At 46.1% G+C, this 27,736-nt stretch overlaps 2 protein-coding genes across 5 annotated transcripts in view; one reads left to right on the top strand and one right to left on the bottom strand.

The window, feature by feature from the left end:
- Window positions 1–4,410: 4,410 nt before the first annotated feature.
- LOC144720860 (ceramide synthase 6-like) lies at window positions 4,411–21,478 on the top strand. Of its 4 annotated transcripts, none has more exons than XM_078597955.1 (11): window positions 4,411–5,034; window positions 7,691–7,796; window positions 8,637–8,767; window positions 9,400–9,457; window positions 9,697–9,747; window positions 9,945–10,037; window positions 14,923–15,051; window positions 15,962–16,068; window positions 16,556–16,712; window positions 17,410–17,441; window positions 18,513–21,478. In XM_078597955.1, the coding sequence occupies exons 1-11, from the start codon at window positions 4,862–4,864 to the stop codon at window positions 18,757–18,759; spliced, it is 1,284 nt and encodes a 427-aa protein (XP_078454081.1). In that variant the 5' UTR covers window positions 4,411–4,861; the 3' UTR covers window positions 18,760–21,478. The 4 variants fall into 4 exon arrangements, with proteins under 4 accessions (XP_078454081.1, XP_078454082.1, XP_078454083.1 ...); XM_078597956.1 differs by having other exon boundaries at window positions 4,412–5,034; window positions 17,415–17,441; XM_078597957.1 differs by lacking the exon at window positions 17,410–17,441 and having other exon boundaries at window positions 4,413–5,034.
- Window positions 21,479–25,705: 4,227 nt separating this feature from the next.
- The window catches only part of LOC144721128 (uncharacterized), a 67,554-nt gene continuing 65,523 nt past the window's right edge, over window positions 25,706–27,736 (bottom strand). Inside the window, exons 37-38 of the mRNA XM_078598524.1 lie at window positions 27,206–27,385; window positions 25,706–26,440 (exon numbers count right to left, since the gene is read on the bottom strand). Coding sequence (XP_078454650.1) covers window positions 26,418–26,440; window positions 27,206–27,385 — 203 coding nt within the window. The 3' untranslated portion in view covers window positions 25,706–26,417. The remainder of the gene's footprint in view (window positions 26,441–27,205; window positions 27,386–27,736) is intronic.

Consider the following 27,736-nt stretch of genomic DNA (forward strand, 5'->3'; position numbering starts at 1 on the left):
CTTATCATCCGGAGAATACGGTAATAACAAAGGAATGATAGCAGATGGTCAAGAATAATAATAATGGAGTGGCAGCCAAGGGGTTGATCGCGTCTTGATAAGATGCACTCGGAAGAGATGAAGCGATGAAATGAGCTCGAGGGAAAGTGCTATCTAGGTAAATAATTACATCACAATATCGTGAGAGGTGGCGGCAGATTTGGCAGACCTTCGTCCAGCAGTGAATGAAACGTGATTTCTGATGATGAGGAATAAAGACGGATCTTTGGCTTTCAGCAACGCATCTTTGGGCTAAAACGTGCATTTCTTTCCATGTACATAGCTTCCTTTTTTCAATACACTGCTGGATGAGGGCATCCACACGCCTGTGCGTGCAACCGTGGAAGTTGTTTGATCATACTTCACCAAGCTGGCCAATGTGTTGGTGAAGATGGGGAGCATGAATGTGGAAACTCGAGTAACAGCAGGACAATAGATGGAATGTTTATGTAACCTTTTTTACAGTATCCGAAATGATGAAAAATAATCGGGGTTACCCTTTCTAGTAATAAAACAGGTGTTATGATGTTCAAACACTAAATATAAACATTTTGCAAGGGTAAGGGTAACACCTATTGATATTTTTTCAACGACCCGAGCTATAAGTGTTGTCATACTTTCATTGACTTTGTCCTGTTCGCCTTTTGGCGTTCTCTGGTCTGACATTGGTAAAACGAGGTCATAAAGAAGGCTGTCTTAGGTCAATCATTTTCAAAGACAATGCCATATATTATCAGAGCATGTTTGTTTGCATGTTCACCACAAGTATGTGTGTGATTAATGCAGACTTGATGTCTTGAACATCTGAACACCTGTCGTATTGCCAGAAAGGGTAAACCCCATTCTTATTTTTCATCAGATGGAATGTTCTCCACTGTTACCGTCAATTACCGACCACGTAGCAGACAACAACATGTGAGTGTGATTGGTGGTCACCCATCCCAGCACTATCCAGGCTCAGACTTACTTAGCTTCCGAGGACTGAAGCATTTAGGGTGATAGCGACAAGAGGGAAACGTGTCTTTATCACGACCCAAAAACGGCACTCGTTAACCAACGTGAGCAGGGCAGGGCAGAGTACAGCCGGAAGCCACGTGGACTTGTTGGTTTATGTCGAGGTCGAGTAAAGACAGTTGTGGTAGTATCAATATAGTGTGAGGTTATAGGTTATAGCTTTCGCCTTTGCACTCCATAGCTCTCTCATAAGCACAGCAATTTTTACTCAGCCCAGCGTGTGCAGGTGAAGTGACAGGGTGTAAATGAAGATTGCGGCTAGCCGGCCTAATACGAGGCGGCCCTCTGCTTCTGGTAGCTAAGATGTCAGGCTCAGCTGTGCATGCGTTTCAAAATCAACGTAGAGTTAAATATCGCGGCTTATGTCGGGGATACGCTCATGAAAGGTGGGGTGACGAATATCTAAACGACGAGAATCAAAGCGATTCACAGGGGGTAGCTGGAGGCAAAGGCTGAAGCGAGGGATAAAGAAAGGACGGATGACGCTGTCAACCACGTGAGTGTGGGTTGAGGTGACACAAATCAGGTAGTGGTATTAATAAAGTGATGATATATTTGCGAAACAACGTAAAAGGGTGAGACGTGAATCGGGGTATTGCTGTAACATAAAACCCGTGTGTGTGTACAGTGATCCATCAATGTAAAACTGGAGAATATTATTCCTTTATTTAACCCGGTGAGCCCCCCCCCGCCCGAGACAGAATTATCTTATTACTAAGCAGTCAATATTATCCAGAAGCATTTGTTTAAGCAAGCAGTCTCTGGATCAGAACCAACATTTTGGGTTTCATCAGCAGAGCCTGGTTTGTTGAACAAATAGCGAGGGTAACCCGAGCACTCCATCGGGTTTCTTGTGTATACATGTCCACTTTGTCTTCTCTTTGTCCCCCCCCAATCTTATCCGATTGTATTGTTGGTGTCGCGTCACTAAAACAAATCCACCGAAACTCTTGCAGCACAATGGATTACCTCGTGTAAGAGAATATACCGCGGAAGCAGACATCACGGAACTACCGCTCACATTCAACATTACCGAAGCTACACGAGGAGCAGAACCTTTGCTTCAGAAAATAATGTTCGTCGTATTAGGGGCCGTCCATAAATGACGTCACGCGATTTTGGACGATTTTGACCCCCCCCTCCTCGTCACACGGCGTCACAAAAAGTCAGACCCCCCCCCCTCAAATATGACGTCACAAAGCTCTGCCCCCCCCCCCAAACATATGTTGTAGCAGAAAACATTTATTAAAAAGTATATTTAATTAAGTATAACGCGTTGTCTATATTTATTTAAAGTTGCGCATTTTGATGTGACGTCACATTTTTCACCCCCCCTCGTCACACATCGTCACAAATGTCTGACCCCCCCCCCCCCTAGGGGCTTGACGTCATTTATGGACGGTCCTCTTACAGTCAACTCCATAGCTTTAATTCTCGTAGCTAGAATGCAGATACAGTGCTCCATCAAATCAGCACACTTAAGAACCAAGCTGTTTCGGATTCGAACCCAGCTTTTGTAGTTTGAAACTGAGCTTTCCAATCTTTCAGCCATGTACCCGGCCGCCTTCCAGAGCACAATCTTATTGGTAAGAGCAACCCCCCCCCCTACGTTCAAGATGGGGCCCTGCTAATTTGGTAGCAGTGGTCTTAGATCCTTCCACCGTGGGAGACACCGTCGATAGAGATGGGAGCAATAAAATTGGCTGTGTGTGCATGAGCTCGGTGGACCGTGAGAGATTGAGACAGAAACTTGAGTCTTATATTGAGATAAATTTGCTGCTGTGGTTTTCCACGTGATGGGCCACTTCGTTGAGCGATCATTTGAGGCCAGGTCGCTTTTGAAAAAGCTAGTCGCTCAGTGGGCCTTAACTGGTAATATGGAATATATATTCTTGGTCCTTTCGGTAAAGTAACGTAGAAGGGAAACAATCAAATAATACAAATATAAAACAATAAAATTATCACTGCAACACAAGCAATCATCATCAGGTGTGACTTTACCGAAATAACCAAGAATATGAATCCCTGCAGTCACGAAAGTTTTAAATCAAAATATGGAAATAGTAAAAGTTTAATATGTTTTGGTAATGTGTTTACCTTTATTGTATTTTGCACTGCTGTGTTTGTGTACTGTTTGTTGTTATGACGTTCTGTGAAAAAGAGATGTATAGCTCATAGGATTCCTCCAGGATAAATATTCAGCTTCTGAGATTGGGGATAGCTCCATCGAGCAGTGGATAATGACTGCTGCTGAAGCTACTGTACACAAGAAAAGCGACACCATTGGTTCACGCATTGTAGGATGAACCTGGGCGCGGCTAACATCAGTGCCACGTGATACCCGAACAGGTATTGCCCTCCCTACCAAGCCCGCAACGACGAGCGTGGTGATGAATAAACAACCCGCCCCATGACCGATTCGGCGTGGGGAGAGGTTTTTATCGAGCTGGCAAAAGGCGTGGCAAGAATGGAGGGGCTGTGAAATACGATGATATACAAAGTACTGTAACTGTTAAATAAAAAAATAGGTGCGCACTGTATTAAAAGTTGCGTGGAAATGCAAAACCACGAGTCACGCACAGAATTATTGACACTGCTGTGGCATGTTTAATAGATTGCGGTGAAAGTTAAAGGCGCGACCCTGAAATTGCTCGATCAATGCCCCCGCCTCCTCCACGAGAGGGAGCTCGAAAGAGCCCCTCTTGAGACGGATTCGGCCTAAAAATGTCAGTATCCATAACAAAACAACCCAATTGGACTCTTGATATCGCTTTCGTCGATTATTGACGGCGGTGGCCGTCGTCGTCTCTCGTAAGGCGTCTCAGGGCGAGCGCGCTTCCTCGGTCAATCAACAACGGCGTCGGCCAGGGCGTGGGTGCCAACCACGTGCTCGTGAGAAGCGCGGTTACGTCACCCAGGCCACATTGTTTTTCGCACGCCGGATAAGCATAGCAAACCACACCCCTCCCCCCCCCTGAAGCTGTCCCTCACGAGCCCATTGACCGAGAGCCACCAATTGGGGGGGGGGGGTGGTGGGGGGGGACTCGCGTTTTTTTAATCGCGCGCGCAATCGGGCTACCAAATGCAATCTGCATAATTTGCGGGGCGGGGCCATTGCAATGAGAGGGGTTTTTGGGGGGGGGGGTTAAGAAAAGGGGCGCCCGCGCGCGCCTCGCGAAGGTGGGCGGGGCTATTCGGAATGAGGGCGGGGCTATAAGGGAAAGAGGGCGGGGCTATTGGCGAATGGGCGGGGCTATTGATGGAGTGGGTGTGGCTATTGGTAGAGTGGGCGGGGCTATTGATGGAGTAGGTGTGGCTATTGGTAGAGTGGGCGGGGCTCCGTTTGATTGGAATCCGCCTCGTTCAGCTGGAGCCGCAGACAATAGTGGAGCTGCTTCGGTGCTGGGGACACGCGCAGTGTACAGCACAGCATAGCAGCGACATAGCGGGCGGCTTGCCCAGCTGTCCCACCTCCTCCTCCTTCTCACTCACCCCTCCTCCCACCTCCACTCTTAGCCCCCGCCACCCACACACTGCGCTGGTGGGGTGGAGCAGCCTTTCGGGCTGCTGCTGCTTCTTGTTTTGCCTCTGCTGCTGCTTGCTGCTCTGCTTCTTGAGCGTGTACTGCCTTTGTCTTTCGTGGTGGCCGGCGGCTGCTTGCGCTTGGGTCGGTCTCTCTGCCCGGCAAGATTAGTGGCGTTTGAAAGAAGAGAGAGAAAGAGGTGGTGGTGGGGTGGGGGGCAGTACGTTTAGATCCAGTTTTTAGGTGGTGGTGGTGCTTTAGACGGAGGAGTCACGGGCGGAGGTGATGATGGCGAACGCCCTGGCGTGGTTCTGGAACGAGCGCTTCTGGCTGCCTCACAATGTGACATGGGCCGACATGAGGAACCCCGACGGTGTGACTTTCCCTCAAGCCGAGGACCTCTACATGGCATTCCCGCTAGCGCTCGGCATCTTCGTGCTGCGGATCGTCTTTGAGAGGTGAAGGAGAGAGTCGAGCACACCATGCCTAGCAGCATCACTCACCGTCCTCATCATCGTCGTCTTCGTCGTTCAGTTACGATTCCTTGCTGCCAGCAGCACCATGAATGACCGGCGCAGTTCACCGCCACATTCGCTCGCGAAACCCACCACCTCCTCCTACAGATCATCATCCACTCGATCATCTTCATCGCTTACCAATCGTGACCTACCACAAAGCATCATCATCACTTATCGCGTACCAGCAACAACTTCCAACCATTATCACCGACTGGTCACCTACCCAGGATCACCACCGACATCCACGATCGACCATCACCACCACTCCACCAACAATTATCCAACAACCACTCCCAGATTCGGCATCACATCACACCAGCAGACACATCCCTCGCTTGCATAACTTCGCCCACATCACTCACCTACACAGAGTCCGATGGATTAATCATCAGCAGCAGCCAACGTCACCAACCACCCATCAACCGCCATCGTCATTTACCAACCAAACACCATCATCACAACACCATCAACAACGTCAACTCAACTCTTATCACTACCACCCGGGCGGGGGCTTACCAACCATCGTCTGCATCAAGCGTCGGTGACCCGTCAGTCGGCGCCCATCAACCACGACTATCCAGCCACGCTCATAACCAACCACTGCCACACACACACACAAAAACAACACCCACCATCAACAAAACCCCCCTCCTCCACCACCACCAACATCAACCCACCAACCCAACTGGGCTGCCATCATCACGGGCCAGACCCAAGCCACCCTCTGGGGTTGCGGACTGCGACAAGGATGATGAGATACAGCGATGGAAAAGCTGACATTGACAACAGTCGTAAAATAAAAACGCGGCCTATGTTTATTATACAGTCGACAACAACAGATTTACGCCAAGAAAAACCTGCACGTACGAACGATGTACTCCTGTGTCAGGGGTGCTTTAAATTTGCATCGGATGCACATCTTTGAATAATCCTGCACATATATGCAGTAATTCACACAGCAATATAGAAGGATATACGCTGTCATATACAGTACATGCTACGGGTGTATCCTCTGCAGTATTATTATTACAAGATGATGGCAGCTTTACCATTTATAAGATGGTCTTGGCAAAATGTCAAAAAATAAATATATATATAAAGCCGAGCGTGTTAACATTTCACAGTGAGACCCACAGCACTGTGCCCTGCCGTGTGTCCACAACACTCGATGACATTTCAGGTAACACCACCAATAAGGAGCTATTCCCAGAATACTAAATAGGTAACTGAAAATAGCACTTGGAAAAAAAAATTCACAGCACTCCATTGTTGTTATACTGAAAAACACGACCTCCGCATTTAAAGCATTTAGATGATCTATTTTGGAATGCAAGATTATTCTTGCCTTTAATTGAATGGTGGCTTGATCCCTTCTGCCAATAAAATACAATCAAGGGCTATTCATAGCGAATTGTGCTAGATGCACTCGGTCACGGGCCAGTTTTAAATTACTATTATCAATATCGTTCTTCAGCAGTCATGACAGCCAAGCAGAGTTGATTGAAGTGGAAGTCTTGATATTTACACCAGGGATTTCTTTAGGGGGGGCGGTGGGGATTTTAAAGGGAATCTGCGGAGGTCAGTTTTATTAGGCTCTTTGTTGTTGACAATATAAAGCATTTGTTGTTATAATCTTATGAATTTCGTCGTGAAATAATTGGCGACAAGATAGCATTTTCTGTACGTGTGGGGTGTAATTCCATCATTTGTGTTACAGCGTTTCAATTGCCCCATACTGAGTACACATTGTAAAATGAACTCAAGTTAATGCTATGTTTTGCTGGATGTTTTTTTTTATTCCCATATAGATATTTCACATTCGGAATTCAGACACGTGCAGTCCATTTGTGATCCACGGTGACTCACTGCAACCAATCCTTGCCCATGTGGTTCCGACAGAGAGAGCTTGCCCATTTCATTTTTCAGGATGTTAATCCTCACGTGTGTAGAGCCTTGGTGTTAGCACTAGGGGGATGTTTGTTGTAGGCCCAGGGGGGGTTGTTTATGCGTCATATGGGAGTTGTGGCTCGGCACAGCCTTACTCTCTTGTTTCTGTCAAGTGGTGGCGTAATTGGTGCAGCTGCACTTTCTGTTCACTTGGTTACATCTAATTGAGCCCATGCTGATGCAACGCTGTGGCCATGAGGAGGCCTTTGAAAGGCCAGGATTTTGTCCCAGTCCACCTTGCTGTGCCGAGCCGTGCCAAATTAATAGCGCATACAACCGTTGACAGCTTATTTTTGAACGTCTTTGGCGACATTTTCTGCCACTGGGATTAGTGTTTTTATTGCAAGCAATGACGTGTTATTTTAGCAAAGGGCTTAAAGATATAATGTAATAGTGAACCACAATTGAGTTATATATTTTTTATGATGTTCACATCATAAGTATCACTGGCACAGCCAGAACAAAACGTACAGTGGAATAAATTATAAATAATAATTGCAGCAGTTATTGCAGTACTTCACGACGCCTAATTTATTTTGGGATTGTAGTAACGCCCTAATGGTTGAGCAGTGCGTGACCTTTCAACGGTATGAATGTTTCATTCGAGTTGTGTTGTTGAAAATGTTGAAATTGTTTCTTTTCACTGTAGGTGCATTGCAAGGCCCTGTGCGTACGCACTAAAGATCCAGGCGGCTGGGCCCCGGAAGGCTCAGAGCAATGCAATTCTGGAGAAAGTCTTCACGTCCATCACGAAGGTGAATTGTGCATGCCAGGAGTTCGTTTCATTTGGATAATTTTCTTTTCGCATTTTAATTAACCGCACAAATAGCAACGGTAGCCATAAGGTAAAAACAAATGTTTACATGCGAACGCTAAAATGTCTGCACTGTCTTCGGCATTAACGCTGCCCTAACATTGATCTCTCCACTGCTGCATGCATTCCTCCCCAAGCTGTGACCATGTGTCGTGGGCCTTGCAAATGCAACAGTTCATTAAGCACCTGCACATGCGGTGATTTAGTCACACCATCGCTGTGGCGAACTTACTGTCAGGCACGTTTCCTTCCTTTGGCTGCCACTGCATCATTAGACACGACCATCAGCCCATCATCTCTTTTGCCACTCGCCTTACCCAGCAGTCAATATGATGTCTTTAACTCACATATGTGGTGTAATGCCTGCGTTCCACTTTCTCTCGACGTATTTGGCTGATGAAAGGCCGTGTCAATAATGTGGGTGGTATGCAGTTTTTTTTATTTGCACTTTTATACCACCAATAACAACAGCCGACATTCGCCACTAAGTGGCGGTGATGTCACGACGGCGCTTGTGCCAGGCCAGGTACACTTTGAGGCCACGTGAAGTGTCGAAGGCTCGCTGACAGGAGGCCATGGAACAGACTCAGGTGCCATGAATTGACTGAATGAGGTGACTGGCAGATGCACCAGCTGTGCCCCCTCCTGTACCAACTTTTTCTGCATTTCAGCTGCCTGGCGCTCCTCTTGTTGTTGTGAGCGTCGCTCCTCTGCCCTCCGTTGTCCACATTCTCTGACTGCATCATTTGTTTCATGCATGTTTTTGCTTGCTCGTCAACAGAACCCAGGGGACAAGCACTTGGACGGCCTGGCCAAGCAGTTGGACTGGGACGTGCGGACCATCCAGCGCTGGTTCCGTCGCCGGCGCAACCAGGAGAAGCCTAGTCCCCTCGCCAAGTTCTGTGAGAGCATGTACGGTTAATGCACGTGCGGCAATAACATCGCCGAGCAAACCTCGGCACAACCAGAAGTGCCACTGGCTAAACTTTGTAACCGCATTCATCTGCCAACATCTCGCAGGGTAATTTTCTGTATGAGGCTGGCTTACTGTGGGGTAAGATACACGCAGGTTATAATTTCTGCTTCGTGTGCGGTGTATAGGCAAAGCTGTTTAGGTATTAGCCATATTAATAGTAAAGCAGTCAGGTTTGATGAATGCCCAAAGGAATCTGTATTTGAATCTCTTACCGCGCTGCGAAATTGCACTTTAAACTAGTCCTAATTTGAGCCTTAATGAAGCGCCAGAACCATACCCGCCTGCCAGCTCTAGTTTTTAATCACGCATTCCGATTAGTCGGGCCTGCCGTGGCTAAAGGGCACATTCATATAATCCACTATTTAACATGCCTTATTTAAATGCACGAGACATGCCCGCGCTATTCCTTATACCAATTTATGTATTAAAAAATATCTGGTAACATGCTGGAATGCGGGGAGCATTCATCATCATCATTTCAGCCGTGCCGCGCACTCGGACGTTTTTATCTGCAATTAAAAGCGAATATGTTTTGCACGGTGGATTTATTCATTTTCTCGTTATTTAGGTGGCGCTTCATGTTCTACCTCTACGTATTTGTGTACGGACTGAGGTTATTATCACAGGTGAGCATAGCTTTCATGTGTTTTTTTGTCATTAACCCTCACGATGTGTTGAAGTACATTATAATGCTGTTTGTGCACCCAATTTACCGGTGCAAAGTACATTTTATTCTTGGTAAATATAATTCATCGTGGCTAAACTTTATTCACGTATTGCCTTCTCTACAAAAGTCGTGTGGAGGAAGGTTGGGAGTGCTTGTACAACCTTATGTGATCTTGTATACGTGTGATGCCTGTTGCAGAGCACTTGGGTGTGGGACAGTCGACAATGTTGGTACAACCACCCCTATCAGGTAATCACTGCTTCGTGTCACCTTTCCGCTCGGAGTTATTTATCTCAAACGTGTAAGTTACCCATTGTGCAATGTTATGAATGACTGCAAATGTTTCTACTTTTGACGAGTTTTGTTGTTGTTGAAGGGGAGCATTAAAATATTTTGTTCTGGCTTTATTTGGTTCAATAAACATGGTAAAATGTGTTTTTTGGCAGCCACTACCTTCAGATATACAGTACTACTACATTGTGGAGTTGGCTTTCTACTGGTCGCTCATGTTCTCGCAGTTTACAGACATCAAGAGGAAGGTAAGGAGACTTTGATTTTCCACATCCTCGGTTGATTCCACTTCTACGTACAGAGCTTTCTGTCTGCATGTCAAATACAACCCTAATCTCTTTAAGGCATTGACTACAGACATATTTATACGTGGAAGGGCCCAACTCCAAAGAAAAACTGCACATACTGGATGGCTTTCTCGTCATTGTTAACACCTGGATGCAATGAGGTCTTTTGAAAATATTTTCGTCCATATAAATCTCATCTTTGTGTAAGCTTTCCCAGATGTACAGTAAAACCAGATAAAATATTTCACATTTAATGGAAACGAACTCAACACATTCATTATTAACACTGCCTTAAAAGGTCAATTATATATAAGAGACAACGTTTTGGGAAATGGGCCCCTCTTAGTACATACTACCTATTATATATATAGTTAAAGCAGTGTTATTGAGGAACATGTTGATTTATTTTATTTGTGTTGTTCCACGACTGCCACGATCTCGGTGTCGCCAAATATTTACTACAGAATTGTGAGCGGGCACATATGGATGATGGTTTCTTAGAATTGTTTTTGTTTATCTTGCTCTTGAGAGTAAGGCTGAGTGAATTTTGAAAGGCCCTGGGTAGCCAGGTTTTCATCTCTCATTTGCTTGTGGCACACTGTGACCGGACTCCACACACAATCCAGAAATGCCGAATAGGGCAGCATATGCAAGTGTTCAGCATCAGCTCCTAGTCTGCTGTGGTACATTGGTAATACCCTCTCTCTCTCTCTCCCCCCTTGCCTCCTCCTCCCCCCTCTCTTACCTATATAACCTCTTGCCACGGCAGCTCTCCCGCCGACTTCAGCATTTTCTTGCTGTGGTTGTTCCACCTGATGAAGATCGCTTGTGTTGCGATCGAAACGTCGTGATTTGTTTTATTTTATTTTTACCTACGTGACTTTACCGAAAGAACCAAAGAGTATGGATTCCTGCAGTCACGAAAGCTTAAAATCAAGATTACTACCCTGCAGCTTTAATGTTTGTGGCAAATCCTGCCCTGTAGTGTTCTGTGCAGTACACGGGAAAATAAATACGCTTTGTGGAAACAGCGGTTTCTTCGTGGAATTTGTTTTCTAGTAAAAAATAGAGAGGCAATACAACTTTAACAAGGCATTGTATAACATAATAAAGAATGGAATTCCACATGTCAAAGTCCGTGCTTGCCATTCGCAAATGCAAAAGGAATTTAGCAAAGGTACCAAGACCAGTTTATTTTATTTTAAGGGATTACATCACAAGTAGCTGTAAACTGAGCATCTTGCTTATTTCATTTGATGGGAACCCATATACTGTGCTAGAGTTTTAAACCGGTGAAGGTTTCGCAGACTTGGTAATCGCACTGTGTTTACACAGCTTGTTGCAAGAACAGTACTCAGTGCAAAGTGCAAGCATGTGAAATACTTCATTGCCTGAGAATATCTGCCCGCATGTTAACCTCACCCACCACTGCTCACTCATGAACCCACTGTTGGATTTTCACCCCTACAACGAAATGAAAAGTCTGTCATGTGAGTGTTGCAAGCCTTGCCAGTTGAGCAATAAGATACTTAGTGTACTTGGCAGAAAAGGTGGCATGTGTATGTAATTAAATCGTGGTGTGTTTTTTTAAAAAACAAGCCTTTCTTGAAGCTTGTCAATCCTTGTATTTGGCACGCTTTTATTAATTATTTTAACTTATCGTAAAAAATTTAGAGTTGCTCCAAATATAGGGTGAATGTACTTCAGAATAGCCTTGTTTGAAAATAAATCTAAACTATACTCTTTGGTTCTTTCGGTAAAGTCACGTAGATAGAAAAATAACTAATAAATCACGGCGTTTCGATAGCAACACAAGACATCGTCTTCAGGTGAAACGATACAGCAGGCGGACTGCTGAGGCAGGAGGAAATGTAGCGAGAGAGCTACTGCAACCAGAGGTTATAGACGTTTGTGGTGGGTTCAACCCAAGGGTAAGTGGGCAGGGCTAGGGATGGAATTTGCAAGTAAATGTAAGATCGCAGCTGATCCGAGGAGGGGAGGGGCTGTCGTAACGGGCGAGAGGGTGGGGTGAAATTTACAGAGGGAACAAGGTTATAGAGAGAAAAAAGAAATCAAACTTAGAAATGTAATGCAACTCAGAGAGTCGGCCAACACAACAGTTAACACTACCTGGTTGATCAACGTCCTTCCAAAGATTGCTAAATTTTGCATCCATCTTCTCGGTTGAAGTCATGTCTGAGTTGTGTGGAAATCTTCCCCGTAGAGGGTGGTTCAATCTTGATTTGAAGCTTTCGGGACTGCAGGAATTCATAGCAACACAAGTCATCATCTTCAGGTGAAACAATCTTTATAAGGACGTTGATCAATTAGGTATAGTGCAACTCTGAGTTGCATTACATTTCTAAGTTTGCCAAGTTTGATAACTTACTCTTTGGTTCTTTTGGTAAAGTCACGTAGAAAATAAAATCTAATAATAATAGAATACGACGTTTCGGTTGCAACACAAGCAACCATCATCAGGTAAGAATGAATGATAAAACACAGACACGGGAACAGCATCGGCAGACACGCATGCAGAGACACACACAAAGACACACCGAGCGACACACACACCAAGACAAACAGAAGGACAACGAATCTGTGCCGATGCCTTAAATAGAGAGAGGGGGGAGGGGCCGGGGCAGAGAGAGGACTGGGGAGGCGGGGCCAGCTGACAAGCGAGGGGACAAGGAGGGAGCAGTGTGGAATTCTGGACCATAGTGACCGGAGGAGAGACGATGGTTTACAGCAAGAAAATCGAAAGTTTGAGAAAGCAAATTTAGTAAAATTAGAAGTGTAATGCAATGCAACACAGAGGGTCGGTTGATCTCTTTTTTTTCTATCACCTTGTTCCCTCTGTAAATTTTACCCCCACCCTCTCACCCGTTATGGCAGCCCCTCCCCCTCCCTTCCCCCTCGGATTAGCCGAGGTAGGCCAGTTCTGAGATCTTACATTTACTTGCAAATTCCATCCCGAGCCCTGCCCACTTACCCTTGGGTTGAACCCACCACAAACGTCTATAACCTCTGGTTGCAGTAGCTCTCTCGCTACATTTCCTCCTGCCTCAGCAGTCCGCCTGCTGTATTGTTTCACCTGAAGACGATGGCTTGTGTTGCTATCGAAACGTCGTGATCTATTAGTTATTTTTCTATCTAAGTGACTTTACCGAAAGAACCAAAGAGTATGAATTCCTGCAGTCACGAACGCTTAAAATCAAGATTAAATCTAAACTAAACTTTTATTTATTTTACCAGGTAAAGCACACTGCTCTTTTTCCAGAAGACACCTTGCTACAAATGATAGCTCAACAAAGTGGCTTATGTGCAAATTTATAGCAGGCAAATACTCTAAACGCATGTTTCTAAATGTGGAGGAAAAAACCGGACAACCCTGAGAAACATCCACACGACCGTGGGGAGAACATGCAAACTCCAATATACAGGCGTCACGGTCAGGATCGAACTCCCAACCTTCCTGTATACCAGGCGAGGGAGTTAACATCTCTCCACTGGCACCCTATTATCTACAGTTGCCATCGAATACTGGACAGCGTTTCATTATTAAGCAAATTATTTCGTGATGCTGCTGCGTTGCAGTGGTGCACAAGCACAATGAACACAAAAACTCGACACATTCACCATTCATTTCATTAAGTGGATCGGGTGTGTTTACATAATATCATATTATTTTACATGGTGACATAAATATGAACTTGATAGTGTTTGAGTGCTATTTTATTTCATTTTCAGGAAGTGTTTACGATATGATCTTTCTGAATAAACGCATCGTTTTGTTGGTACTGAGCACTGCTTGCTTGACAATAGATTAAATGGGTCAATCTGTCTGCTCTTAAGTCAATATTCGTCACTCGGTTAAAACTTAACTCGGGTAAGATAACAGGGGTGAGTGTAACTCACACTGTGTTTGTGTAGCTTCTTATTTGGGGACAGTTATATAGTAGGCATTGGAACATTTTTGCAAGCTATACATCAACCTGTGTTGAAAACTGGCCATATAGCATAGACTTACTTTAAACACTCATAAATAAGATTTGTATGTTTGTTCACTGGTTCAGACTAGACAACGACATGTTATAGCCAAATGTAAGCACGTAACTTTTCTGTGTAAAAAATTGTTGTCTTAATTGGTGAACGTATTGTCTACTTATTAATGAGCTTCAACTGTATATGCGGCATTGCAAATTATTACAGTTACAGCGATATAATTTGAATGTAATGGATGCTATTAAATTTTCACATTCAAATTTTTGCCCCCATATTAAGTGTGCACATAAGTTAGTCTTTTGATCACTCCCTCTCGGTGATTGCTGTAATGTTGCTAAATTTCGTTAAACTTTTTACACATTCACCGCGATAAGCCCTTAAAGGCTTTACTATTTGGCGTTTAGTAATGTGGATATGTGACATTCGGATGCGAATTAAATCACAGATAACATTTCAACAGAGATGCCAGGAAGTGCCTGGGCCAAGGTTGTTTAAGTGAATGACATCACCCTATTTTTTTTTTACTCAAAGTCGAGTGTTCCTGTATTAGATCAATGCTTTGCTAAGTTTCTGCTGTCGCTTGAAATTGTATTTGCGCAGCCTTTTTACGATGTGAAGCAACTTGGCTCATTAATTTGTTGTTTTTAAATGCAAAGAAAATATTAAAACGAGATTTTCATGATTTCCATTCCATTGCATTACAGTTGATCGTAGTCTAGGGTCTTTTAGTTTAGGATATTTTTGTTCTGTCCTGACCCTGCTTTTGCTCCGTGATTGGCGAGCATTGTGAAGGACAGTCGGGCGGTGTGTCTTGATTCCCCGCCTGTGTGTTTTTGTCAAGGACTTCTTCATGATGTTCATGCATCACCTCATCACCGTGAGTCTCATCTCCTTCTCGTACATCGTCAACATGGTGCGCATGGGCTCGGTGATCCTGTGCATGCACGACGCTGCCGACTTCCTCCTCGAGGTGAGTTGTTCTCTCAATGCGGTTGTCCTTTGAAAACGGCGGCTTTAGCCTTTTCCTTTCGGACGTCCGAATGGGACTTTAGCAGGTGGCCACACATTGACACGAAAAAATGGCAAAGGTGCAGCCCTGCAATCGCTTGCCCTCGCTACTGCTGGCAGAAGGCCCTTTAGAGGATATTTTGACATAACCTCACATCGACCAGATGTCTTGGGAGAGGTGGCACTACCCACACTTTAACCCACCACCCGCAACCTGCTGCTTGAATGCCAGCAGTCTGGATACCTGTGTACTCGTTCACCTGTGTACCCATTTATACTGCCGGGTGGATTTAGGAAACTCGGCCATTGTTTCAAATGCGGCGCAGGAAGATCGCATTGAACCGGCAACCTCTTGATTGCAAGTGCAGTGCACTGTCACACCACAGTGGCATCCGTTATCCAGTATTGAGGCAAAAAATAAAATCAGTTTAACACAGGCTTACGCACGTAGGCTTTCTTATGAAAAAATAAAATTTCGACCGAATGCAATGATGCTTTTGCACTCGCACAAGTTACTCAGGGTGCAAACATTTTAAACAGTGTTGTTGCGAGGTCGATAATAGTATTCTCTAGTACCCAATCAGCGCAGCAAAGGTACTCTCAGTAAGGGATGAATGTTTGTTTGGTGGCCGTTTCGAAGTGGCACATCTTGTGTGATCGCAGGGTGTACAAGATGAATTTGTGGTGCTGTAGGTTCCCAACCCCCCTGTCCTACGGAATTCTCGTAGGCAGAGCCAACGTATTCTTTTCACCGTGTACCAGCTGACTTTTATGCCATAACCTTTGACCGTAAGTGTGTGAAGAATTCTAACCCACGTTTAGTATTACTAGACACTGTAACTTCAATGCTTTTCCTTTTTTATGCGTTGCAGGCAGCCAAGATGGCAAACTACGCACGATACCAAAAGCTCTGCGACCTTCTTTTCATTTTATTTGCCCTGGTCTTCTTTGTGACAAGGCTGGGCTTGTTCCCATTTTGGTGAGTGCACCAAGTACCATCTTATTCCCCCAACACAAGTGACAGCCACGGTCTTTGTTTGACTTGTATGTGTTTTTGTGTCTTTGCTGGCCCTAGTTTTTTTTTGCTACTTAAAAAAAAATGCAGTTTACATCATGTATTCATCTTCAACACAACAAGTGCACAATAGAGCGCTTCTTGCTGTGCGCGTTGTGTTATGTTACTGATTGAGACGAGTGAATTAACGTCTTGCCACAGCTGGCGCCTAGACTGTTGCGACATCCCGAGTTTTCCTCCCATGAATATTTGCTGTGTGGGTGGGAAGAGTTCGGTAGAAGGGTCAAAGCAATTTCGTGACCAACTCTAAAAGGATGAATGCATTGAATAACATTTAAACAGGTGTGGGTTTGGCAAGAGTGAATGCTTGGCATGATGCAAGTTTTGTTTGTCTCTTTGTTTCTACCTGCTAATTCAAATTATTCTTGTTTTCTTTTCTTGCTCTGCCCAGGCCTGTGCGGAGCACAATGTTTGAAAGCTGGGAAATTGTGGGGCCGTATCCATCCTGGTGGGTGTTTGTGGGGCTATTGGTTTTACTGCAGTGTTTACACGTAATCTGGTCGTACCTCATACTTCGCATCGCCTGCAAGCTCCTGCGTAAGGGCAAGGTACGTACTTGTGCAAGGGTACACGTCCATTTAGTGTCTGCACGTGCACATACATACTATTACACAGTCGTACGCGAGCCCTTTTACACACAAATACTGACCACACTCCTTAGACGGATATCATCACGCGCACATTATCCAGTGCTACAAATGAGTTGGTTGTGCTTGGCCTCAAAAAAATCTTTACATTTGAAACTTCCTCGGGCTGAGCCCCATGTACACAAATCAGTATTTTGTTGCTGTCGCGAGCGTTAAACCCTCTTCTCCACACTGCCGCTTGTGTCTTTCATGTTGTGTCAAAACCTCAGTCTACGTTCGTAGTCGTCTTGTGGGTTTTTTTCTGCCTGCTGACGCGGTGTTGCAGATCTCTTGTTTCTCTATCTTTTTTTTTTCGCTATGGCTTTCCTCGGACCTGTTTAATACCTGTGCTGCCCCCCCCCCCCTCCTCCTCTTACCCCTCCTCTCTTCTGGAAGTCTGGGAGATGGGACTCGCTGCATGTAAGTTATGCCAGGCGCCAACTTTGCTCAGAGGGCAGTGGACCAGGCCGCTCTTATTGTGGCATTCTCTCACCTCTGTGCATGTATTTGTGACTGCATTGCTTACAGATCCATTACCATAAAAAGCTCGCCCTTATCTCAAAGGCTTAAACTCCAGCATTCCGATTGTGTGAGCCTCTGCTGATGTTGTTCGTTGCAGTGCAGTTGGTGCAAGCTACCTCATTGTTGCACGTAAATACTTATCTCATTCTTGCTAATCCCATTTGCCATTGTGGGTTAAAAAGCACCTCATCATCACCCTTGATCATAATCACACCTTGACGTCACACCCTGTTGTCAAAATCTAACTTTTCATACTTCTACCAGGTGTACAGGCCGCCAGGGACTTTTGCTTTTTACGAAGTAATTCGCCCCGAAAGCCCTGATTTTATTGCCAGCCATTACCCGTCACATCCGCGTTTACAGCACGCTTGTTAACGTTAGCAAATGAACGTTGAAGCCTGTGAAATATATCATTTGCACGTGACAGACATTTGTGTGTTTGCACAATTAGCAATAATATTGAATTACCGTCAAAAGGAAGAAGTCTTTTTCCAGCTCAAACGAGCATTGAGGGCGGTGCTCATTTCCCCTTTACAGCCCCGAGCCAGTGGTTGGTTGAAATGATACATTCCTACGGGAGCAGAGATTCGATCCAGAGGCCAACTCCCGTTTGTTGACTTTGTCCACGCAGTGCTTGATGGGCTGAATCAACCCCCAACCTGAATATAAACCCACAACCTTCCGAATACGAACCGCTCACTCGTCCTACGAAGCCACCTGGCTCGGTTAAAGTATCACTCTAATTTAAAAAATAGAGCAAGATCTCTCATGAAATACTCAAAACATACTGACATGGTGAGATTCTATCAATTATTTCACACTATTAAAAAGCAGTACTTGTTGGCGTTCAGTTTTTATATGGTGTGCATGCTAACAGCTCTAGCACGCTTTCACTAGGTGTTCACTTATATCACTTTAAAAAAAAACCAGGGCACTTGATTTTGACACTAAACCTCTGATTGCATCTTTGCACTCAATGTTTTTATTCACGACTCTTATTCCCACTGTTCACCCATTTCGCTTTCACGCGTATACCCCCTGATGTATTCCACGTACGGTATACCCACAGACGTCACGTGTAGTCCCTTACACTCCACACGTTTACCCCCTCCCTTATACTCTGACCACACCCTTCGCCGGGACTACCTGGGCCCTCGTTGCCAACACCCCTCGTCGTCGTGTCGACTGCGGCTCTCGCAGGTATCCAAGGACGACCGCAGCGACATCGAGAGCAGCTCAGACGACGACGAGCGAACGGGCGACCGGGCCAAAGGCACGGCGCGCGGGACGGGCAACGGCGCGGGCAATGGCGCGGGCAGCGCCAACGGCACCAACGGCCACCTGCTCGCGGGAGCGACCGCGCGAGCCTACGAGCACTGAGATGCCGGCGGCGGCGGGGGCAGCGGCCTCGCATGGTCCCGGACTGGGGCTCCACACAACCGCCTGACAACCAAACCAGCTGTCTCTCCTCCACTCCATTACGGTCCTGCACCCCCCCACCTCCCCTCTCTTCGGTCCTGCTCTCAATGCCCTCTGCTCAGGCCCACGGTGCAAGTGGTTCACGTCCTCTTCCTCCTCCTCCCCCCCCCCCTTATCCTCTTTGTGCCACGCTTTATTTAAGGTGGTGCCCAGTGTTTATTTTTAAATGAAGAAAAATTAGCAGTGTACCAGTGTTTGTGTGTATGCCTGAGACTTTCCCCCCACATCCCCCCCCCCCTTCCCTCATTCGCATTTGCCCTGCTCTTTCTTCTCGCCCTACTGTTGCCGGCTATCCATGTGTTGCTTGCATAGCACTGCTGTGGTATGTCGTGGGAGTGTCCGTCAGGTGTAGGTTATTTGTGATTTTTTTCGCAGTAGATGCATTCCGCCCGAGCTGGTTTACTCTTGTAATTATCCGAGTGCTCATCGCAAAATGCATGAAGTGGCTATATCACAGGGTGTGTAGTTGGGCAATGAAATATTCAGTATAAAGGTGGCAGGAAGTGTGATTCATGTGATGGATTTTTTTTTTAAATGCAACGTAAAAACAAGCAGGTTTTGCCTTTACCATTGTTTTTTAAGGCATCAATTCCAGACACGTAAATTAATTGTCAACATATTAATGCCTATTTCAATCACCTACGTAGTGTGTACGAAATGAACTTAAATAGTGTGATTATTTATTAGCAATAAATAAAACTTTATACACACTGGGTTTCAGAGAGGTATTTTGCTGTACACTGGCCATATTTTGTCAGAAGGAGAAGCATCCCATCTTGCAAGATAGTACGTTAAGAATGTTTTTAAAAGTATTTATTGCTGATAAGACTTAAGAGAAGGCATTGTATTCTAGATCTGGATGTCTGAAAATGACAAATCTAATCGTGAATAAGCTATACAATGGAATGTAACATGAGTGTTCAATAGAGATACAAAGTTGTATTTGCTGATCTTTGACGTTTACAAATGTTACAGTGGACATCATGTAAAGCAGGGATGCACAACTTAAAGTATTGCACGCAGGGCTTAAATTCAACAGGGTCTGGGCTGGCAACCTGAAAAGTATATCCACACGCGGCACACCACATCTAAGTATACCTCTCACTAGGGCTGTGGCGACCAGCCCACGTGTCACCTTAAGTCTACCAGCGACCCAGAAACTATTCCGTCGGAAATTTAAGCCCTGGCCTCGTGGGGGAGGACCGCATGTTGTTCACCCCTGGTGTAGCGTGAGCAGTTTCGAGAACCCGTTGCAAATTCTGCTTAGCGACAAAGCAACGCCCAGTCATGCCGTGGTTAGCCGGCTTCTGCCACGGTTGTAATTTCTTGACTTGCACAATGTTGGCATTGCGCCGAGAATCGCAAAACGGCGCGTAATTTCATGGCCGCTCAAGCTCTGCGCATTGGTCTTCGGTGAATTTATTACAGTGGCTTTAAAGCCTTGATTGCTGCGGTTTTAGGCTCGGTCCGTCAACTAAACGCTGAACAACGCTCAAAAGCGAGCGAGCGAGATTAAAATATTTTAATACAAATTCCACAAACAGCTGTGGATATGTTTATCCCGCCGTCAATTATTATGCACAGAAGTTGACCTTTTTGCTCGTACGGTAGATGGAATTTTCATCCTTTGGGCTGTTGAAAACAGTCGTCGTGTATTGACAAAAAGTTGGCTGTAAAACGATACGTTTGTATTAACATATAAGTGTATGGGAGCATAACGTTTTACACAACATATGCTTAATTTGAATAACATTTGATGGGACCCAGCCTGCATAATGTGATAACATTGATAACAAACGTTTCATGTGGGCATGGTGTTGCCTGTGTTGCCATTTCCTTTAAGTAGAAAGTCACCAAACCAACCCCCTAAAGTCCCTAGGTCGATTTCTCAAGTCAAAGACAAAATAACACACTTTACCAAGTATTAAGCATCGTAAACTGATACAGGATCTTTAATACAGACCTGGAATAGTATCCTCATCCCAACAAGTCCATAGTTTTGTCGCTATCGTTGCCTTGACAATTGTCTTGCTAGGGAAACCAAAAAAAAATCAGCTGAATCTAGCCACAATCGCGAAGTTGGTAACAATGGGTATTGCGACACGTGTCCACCTGTTCACATCTAAATCCCCGCGCCGAGGTGACTGGTGACAGGTAACGGAAGGCAGGTGTGTGGTGAAACACTTTAGAAATGCCTCTCGAGTATGGAAGCCGTTGTTTTGTGCAGCTGCAGTTGCCCTTGTGCTGCTTTAGCGTCGCCTGTTGCACGCAGAGTTTGAGACGTAGAGCGAAACCACTCAAGAGAAGCCAATTCTGTTGGGTGTGCGTCTTTTCATGGTGGACATGTATCATTTGCTCATTCTAGGAACCCGGTATCCCATTTGTGTCTACCCCATTGCCCAGTCCCCCCCTTTGCGCTTTACGATGCGTCTGCAGAACGATAATGCGATTCCACGGGGGAAGCGTTCGTACCTCGCGACGATTGCTGTTCTAGTGTGTCGGGAGTCATTACTGTAATAAAGAAAGGTACGGCTGTAAAGAGCGATTGTGCGACGCGGACAGACTCATCTCGCCCAGTGGCGAGAGACACGGTTGGATCGAGAAGTTCGGCTTTACTTTGCGCACAATCAAATGGATCAATTTAATCGGTGTATGTTGTTGATATTATTAAAGAACTTTTGTTTCAGGCTGTTTTGCTCGCCGCACTTTTGTCATCGGCACGCGCGTGTGTGCATACACCTAGACGTGAATGTCCCTCCGCAAGGTGAATGCCACTTGCGTCGCCGCGATCTCCATGGACGATGCTGTTTACAAGTGGTGCGTACAATGTGATCAAATTCGCATGTCCCTGTGGAAGACCTGAACGGCCTGTGACCTCCATGGTGGGCAGCGGTTGAATTTTATCGGAACACTAAATCCAGGTGGATGTAATAACGCTTGGCAATCGCGTTAACGTCGGGACCCAGAATTTGTTTTGGCCTTTCCCCAGTTGCATGCTATGAGACGAAGACCTTTACCGTTTGGAACTCTCGCAGAAAGTGGTGTAACCATCACCCCATGGCGAGAGAACAGGCTCCTGAAGATGACCGCACACCATTCAGATCCATCCATTTGTTTCTTATCCACATGTGGTGGTGCACCTCCTCGCGTACCCCGCTATCGTAATGTTTAGCTTTAAAAACTCGTGCGATGTCAACCATGTTTGTCAGTCATTGGTGACCAGACTGAGACCCATCAATTCACTCTGCTTCAGAACCTAGTGTGCTCGTGGGTGGCTGAATCCCAAATTTGAACCAATGACCACATTAGTGCCAGCTCAGTGCGCTGACACGGTATTCCCTCCCCCCCGAGCCACTGACTACCTCGGTGCTATATGTATTAGATCCAAGAAACTGCTGCCGTTTGCTAGACCAACCCAAATTTACTGCAGAGTATGATCCAGTTTTATCATCGGCCATCAAAAGAGGCATTAAACCCTTGATTGTGATTAGGCTGAGTATGCTAAATATATTAATAACCCGATTTATGTCTCCCCCCCCCCCCCCCTTTAACGGCGTTTCGCAAATCCGTCGTCACTTTATTAAACCCACTAATTGATTTGCGTCACCTCAACCCGCACGGAGCTGGCGGCATCATCCACCCTTTCTCGTATCCCTGCCGCTTGAGCCATCACCTTCCCTGTAATATCACTTTGCGTCGCTCATAGAAATGTACTGTACTGTGGAGTCCAATATATTATTTATGTTCAGTAATTTGGTGATTTTATTGTGTACGATATCGTATTGTGACCTGTATCATTTGTGTTAAAGTTTAGTGCTGTACGCTAGTTTTGAGTACAGTATGTTTAATGTGCCTTTTGAGTGTTACATTACCACACAAAACGACATGGCTAAAAACATGCGCGATTTATGGGGCCATACATTTAGTAGGGACGCAAAAATCTGTCAACCTGACCCCCCCCCCCCCTCCCTGTACGCACGCGTACTTTTTACACCCCCCCCCCCCCCCCCCCCGAATCCTATAGAACGGACGATATTTAATCCACGCAGAGACGATCAAGGATGAATAATATTAACGTGTTTAAGTAAGCAGATAGTCCACCGCCGGCTGCATTACAAAATTAAGTTGTGTACCTTGGCCACTTATTTTTCCGAGCTGCTGCGTGATAGCTGCAGTCAGGGGCACGGTGACATACGAAGTGACACCTCTCCCACAGTCCCACTTCTCCCGGCAGGACTTGTTGTCTGTGACAGCTGAAGAAACTGAACTGTGGCTCATTTGAAGGCCAATGTAGACAAATTATTATCGAGGCTTCACCCCCCCCCCCTTTCCTATGTGTACGTACATTGTCAGACCCCCCCATATGCAGGCATACGCATTTGGGTGAACCACCCCTCCCCCCTCCATGCGTACGTACTAAATGGATGGCCCCTAAATACACTGTTCCCACAGACGATTCATTCACACCGTCCAACAGATGCAGCACTCTCACGGCTCTACTTTTTGACACGGAGATGAGAGTATGAACAGCGGCAGACCGCCAAAAGCCGAAACATCACCCCCGTAGTTCCAAAAAACAGGCCTCGGGTAAAACCATGTAGAGCAGCGTTCTGCACTCATTTTCAAAGGAGGAATATTTTCGCCGATTAGACATCGGTATGAGAGCCGCCACACATTTGAACTCATTGGGTTTGACAGCGTGAAGGGGTGTATTCACGTGTATATGATCAGGGGCCACACGTCAAGGGCTGCAAGTGGCTCGCGGGCCTTGCAATGAAGAACACTGGGATAGCCAAAACACACGCTATTTCGATATTCGGCGCACACTTCAGGAACGCATCCCCGACGTAAACCGGGGCATTAACTATACTGTCTGTGGAATCTTTCACTATTTTTTCAAGGAATTATCAAGTGCCATACTTTGGGTCCTGTTTGGCCAAAATTGATTTACTGAATTTTTTGGAAAAAATGCGTTCCTCTATTGTTTTGTTTTACGTGCTATATTTTAAACGAAAGTTAAATGTAAAGAGGAAAATACCTGTCCAACAGATGCCAAAGTTACTAGATGCGTGACGATCCTTGCTATGGTATTTCATGCACATTGGCACGTGCAAAACAGGCCTTTAAATTGTTAACGTGTGTACATCCTTTATTTATTTATCACACACATCAAAGAGTATTGTACATGACTTATGGTACGTGTAATAGCAATACATATGGAACACATTTTGTTCACATTGGTACAACTCTTAACGATCCGAGTAGGAACTTGTGATCACACAGCCCGGCGAAAAGCCAAATCAATGTAAATGGCTTTCAACTTTGCATGAGCGTCCCTTTATTGTGGTTCGCTCCGTACGGTGCGAACGAAGTTCAACATACATACAAGCCGGCATGCAGCCACGTGCATTGTTATTGAGGATGTTCTCGCTGATTGCTGTTGGTAGTAGGGGGTGATCCAATTTTAGATATCCCATTGACTTCTATGACCCTGGTCTGGTGCAGAACATGATTGGTTACAAGAGACGTGTGTGTTGGCGGGGCCTAGTTTTTAGATGGGATATTTTCTGAGCCTGCCCCCCCTCAACTCCCAGATCCTCAGACCCCCCGCCCCCCTCCCACCTCCCACAATCCTTCCCACTGCCCTCAACGGTAGTGAGTGAGGGAAGGGAGGCAGGGAAATACTTTCCAGAATTCAGTCGCGGGACAGGGCCTCGGTGACATCTCGCCACCGTGGGGTACCACGGGATATTAACTACCTCGCCTGGTATGCAGGAGGGCATGGGTTCGATCCCGACCCCGACGCCTGTTGTATATTTGGAATTTGCATGGTCTCCTCATGGTCGCGTGGATTTTTTTTCCGGGTCCTCTGATTTTCCCTCCAAGTTTAGAATCAACATGCATTTAGAGTATTTGGCTGCAATACATTGTCATGTTATAAGCCACTTCGTTGAGCTATCATTTGTGGCCAGGTCACTTCTGAATAAGAGCTATATAACTCAGTGGACCTGAAATGGTAAAATAAAATAAAATGGTGAAGTTTCAGTTTCGAAATAATTCCAGCAATTGATGGATTGACAAAGGCGGAACAATTAGCGTGGTGGCCCCTGTATTCGCCGGCCTTAACGTGATAAAACCGCAATATATCAAAATTGTAAGTAGATCACACTGTCTATGATGGACAGAGTGTATTGGGGGAATGTTAAAGGCCTTTTTAAGTGTGTTCCGATTGGTGGGAGACGTGTGGACGCTTTGAAATCAAATGTCTTCTCACTAATTGTATTGAGTTCTCTAGAATCGGCTCCCACCACACTGTTGTCAGACACTAACGCAATATGAGCGTTAATTTTGCGAGGTTTCTGTTGGCTCAAGATGTTTCATCAGTCCTTAGGCCTTATAATGTCAAAATACAAAACCCAATGGACCAAAAACCCTAAACAGTTCACGTACAGCAGCCTTATTTGTCAATCCACTGCTGGATGGGGGCCTGTACCAATTTGGTTAGTGCAGGTTGAAGGCAGGGGGCATAGATGTTGGGGACCATCGAGGTATGGTACAACAATGGATGTTGCAGCACTACCCTCTGCTGTCCACAGCGTAGCACCGCAGTCTACAGAGGGCGACGTTGCACAAATGTAGCCCTCCTGAACAATCGCGTAATCTCTTACAGCTTGTATCATCGTCACTCTTTGTTATGCAATTATTGCTTTAACGCAGCCTTTGTAATGATATTAACAGTACATGTGATTAATTCTGGGCAATGTATCAATGGCTTATCTGAAACCGTTTGGGCACACACTCTCACACTACACTGAACATCCCCCCCCCCCTCTTCAGCATCATCATAAAAAAATAGTAACCCCTGCCAATAATCATCCCAGAATGCAACAACAATAAAAAAAACACAACAACCAAGAGGATTTCATACATTTTCCAATGGCCTGCTGCATTGTACAGTTTTCCCCAAACACTGTAGAGGCATCGAATTTTTGCACGTTAAGACAATGGCCAAAATACCGGTGGCATCCTGAGAAATGTGCAGAGCGTACAGAGGAGATTACGGGAGGGGAGCCATAGAAAGCTTCCGCAAGATTACACAAGACCTCAAACTGAAATCACAGCATTGAGCACCCATTGCAGAATTCTGCGCGACAGCTGTAATCATTCTGTTTCGAGGTCGGGAGATATTATTACGTGGTTAAATACTGCTTTAGTGCCTTTACGCAATTAATATTTGCATCGACTGAGCAAGGACAATAATGCCCATTTTACGATCCAATATAAACTATATAGTCCTCTGGTGGATAGTGAAACACAGGATTGTTATTTTAGTTTTCATGTAAACCCCCCTCCCCCCCACTCCGTAAAAACCCGCACACGCGCAAAAAGCATGTGCGGCGTTTCGAAAAGTGACACGAACGGCTGTGGTCGTTGAGACGAAACCTGAGTGCTCTGTCGTGCTTCGCAAATCTTTTCGTCGACATCCAGGAATTACGAGCTCGGTTTAACGCGAGTGCCGGTTGTGGGGAGACGTTGACACGGCCGGCGCCTCACTGCCTCGCTCCCCTCCCCTGTGGGGGGCGGGCGGGGGGGGGGGGCACGGGCTGCGTGATTGCTGCTTGAGATTCACCGTCCATCTGGCCCCAACCCTGGAATTACACGAACACAGAGGCGCGATCAATCAAGGGATGCTCTCCCCCCACGCCCGCGCACGATAGATTCTGTCACATCTAATGTTTACCGCCTTTTACGCAGACATCAAAAATACACACATGAACGCGCGCGCGCACACGCGCACATGCTCACACATGGACGCACAACAACAACCGACACCATTCACCACCCACTGATGGTGATGTCGCCTCGATGCTTGTGCCTGGCTATGTACATGGATGCATGCATGCAAACGTATAGCCTTCATCAGAATTTTGGGGGCATATGCTTTTAGTGAGCACCTATTAAGGCTGCCTCGGCACAGGAGGGAGGTGGGTTTCCAACACCATGCCTGGCCACCTTTGTCTTCCCAGTGCTGATGTCTGTACACCACACCAGGGAGGCCCAGGACTGGTTCCAATATGTGCCATGGTTATCAGTCCTGAGCGGGAACTGACTCAGATGGCCGGGTTTGTAGCACAGTGCACGCACACACACTCTCACACAAAGATTCTCCACATGGTCGAAATAGACTTTTGAGGCAAGTGCAGATAGCAATCACCGATGAAGGCCAGCACAGAACGTGAGGGGATGGTGTGGCCAGCACAATGGCCAGCACGATGGCTGGCCGAAGGCCGCTTCTTGCGAGGATGACCGGGGTTTGCGTGATAGTTTATGCTCCTTGACGAGATGAGCACGGTATTGGGGCAAGCTCCGTTAGCGTCATTCCGGGTGTGCGCGGCTTTGCTCAAGGATCCCACCTTGAGACCCGATGCACGTCCTTTGGCACTCTTCGGAGGTCAAGAAGTTGTTGTCGTTTCCTTTGCAGCCTCCGTACCAGAACTTCCCGCAGGCGTTGGCGTCGCCGTTGTAGTACCAGCGGGAGGTGAAATTGCGGCAGGGTCCCTGGTCCAACTGAACCTGGCACCTGAGTGCGTGGTCTGGCGTGGCGGGGGGGGAAAAAAAACAACCCATCGTTTAATCTGCAGCCGAGAACGACGCCGTTTGTCGGCACGGAGAGCTGCCGCGTTGGGGCCGCACGTCAGGCTGGACAGTGAGACGATGCTTCACGGCAGAGATCGTGAAATGGCGCTTTCATAACGGGGATTTCCGCTCAAGAGCACCAATCGATTCACACGGGGGCCCTGCTCGGGAACAGAGCGTGCGTGGGAGTGTCAACGTGGGGGAAATGGCACGCGGCTCTTCATCCCTCGATTTCCTTGCATATCCAGCTCTCTTGTCTCCTTAGACACTATTCACCAAATTAGATGTATCGTCACGCGCGAGCGACA

Source organism: Lampetra planeri, chromosome 10 (genome assembly GCF_965212315.1).
Source record: "Lampetra planeri chromosome 10, kcLamPlan1.2.h2, whole genome shotgun sequence".
Taxonomy (NCBI): domain Eukaryota; kingdom Metazoa; phylum Chordata; class Hyperoartia; order Petromyzontiformes; family Petromyzontidae; genus Lampetra; species Lampetra planeri.

Bases quoted from the DNA above. Each gene is read 5' to 3' on its own strand.
- LOC144720860 (XM_078597955.1), top strand. From the start codon at position 4,862: ATGATGGCGAACGCCCTGGCGTGGTTCTGGAACGAGCGCTTCTGGCTG. The intron at 5,035-7,690 runs GTGAAGGAGAGA...TTTTCACTGTAG, and splicing joins CTGCGGATCGTCTTTGAGAG to GTGCATTGCAAGGCCCTGTG. The intron at 9,458-9,696 runs GTGAGCATAGCT...TGCCTGTTGCAG, and splicing joins GACTGAGGTTATTATCACAG to AGCACTTGGGTGTGGGACAG.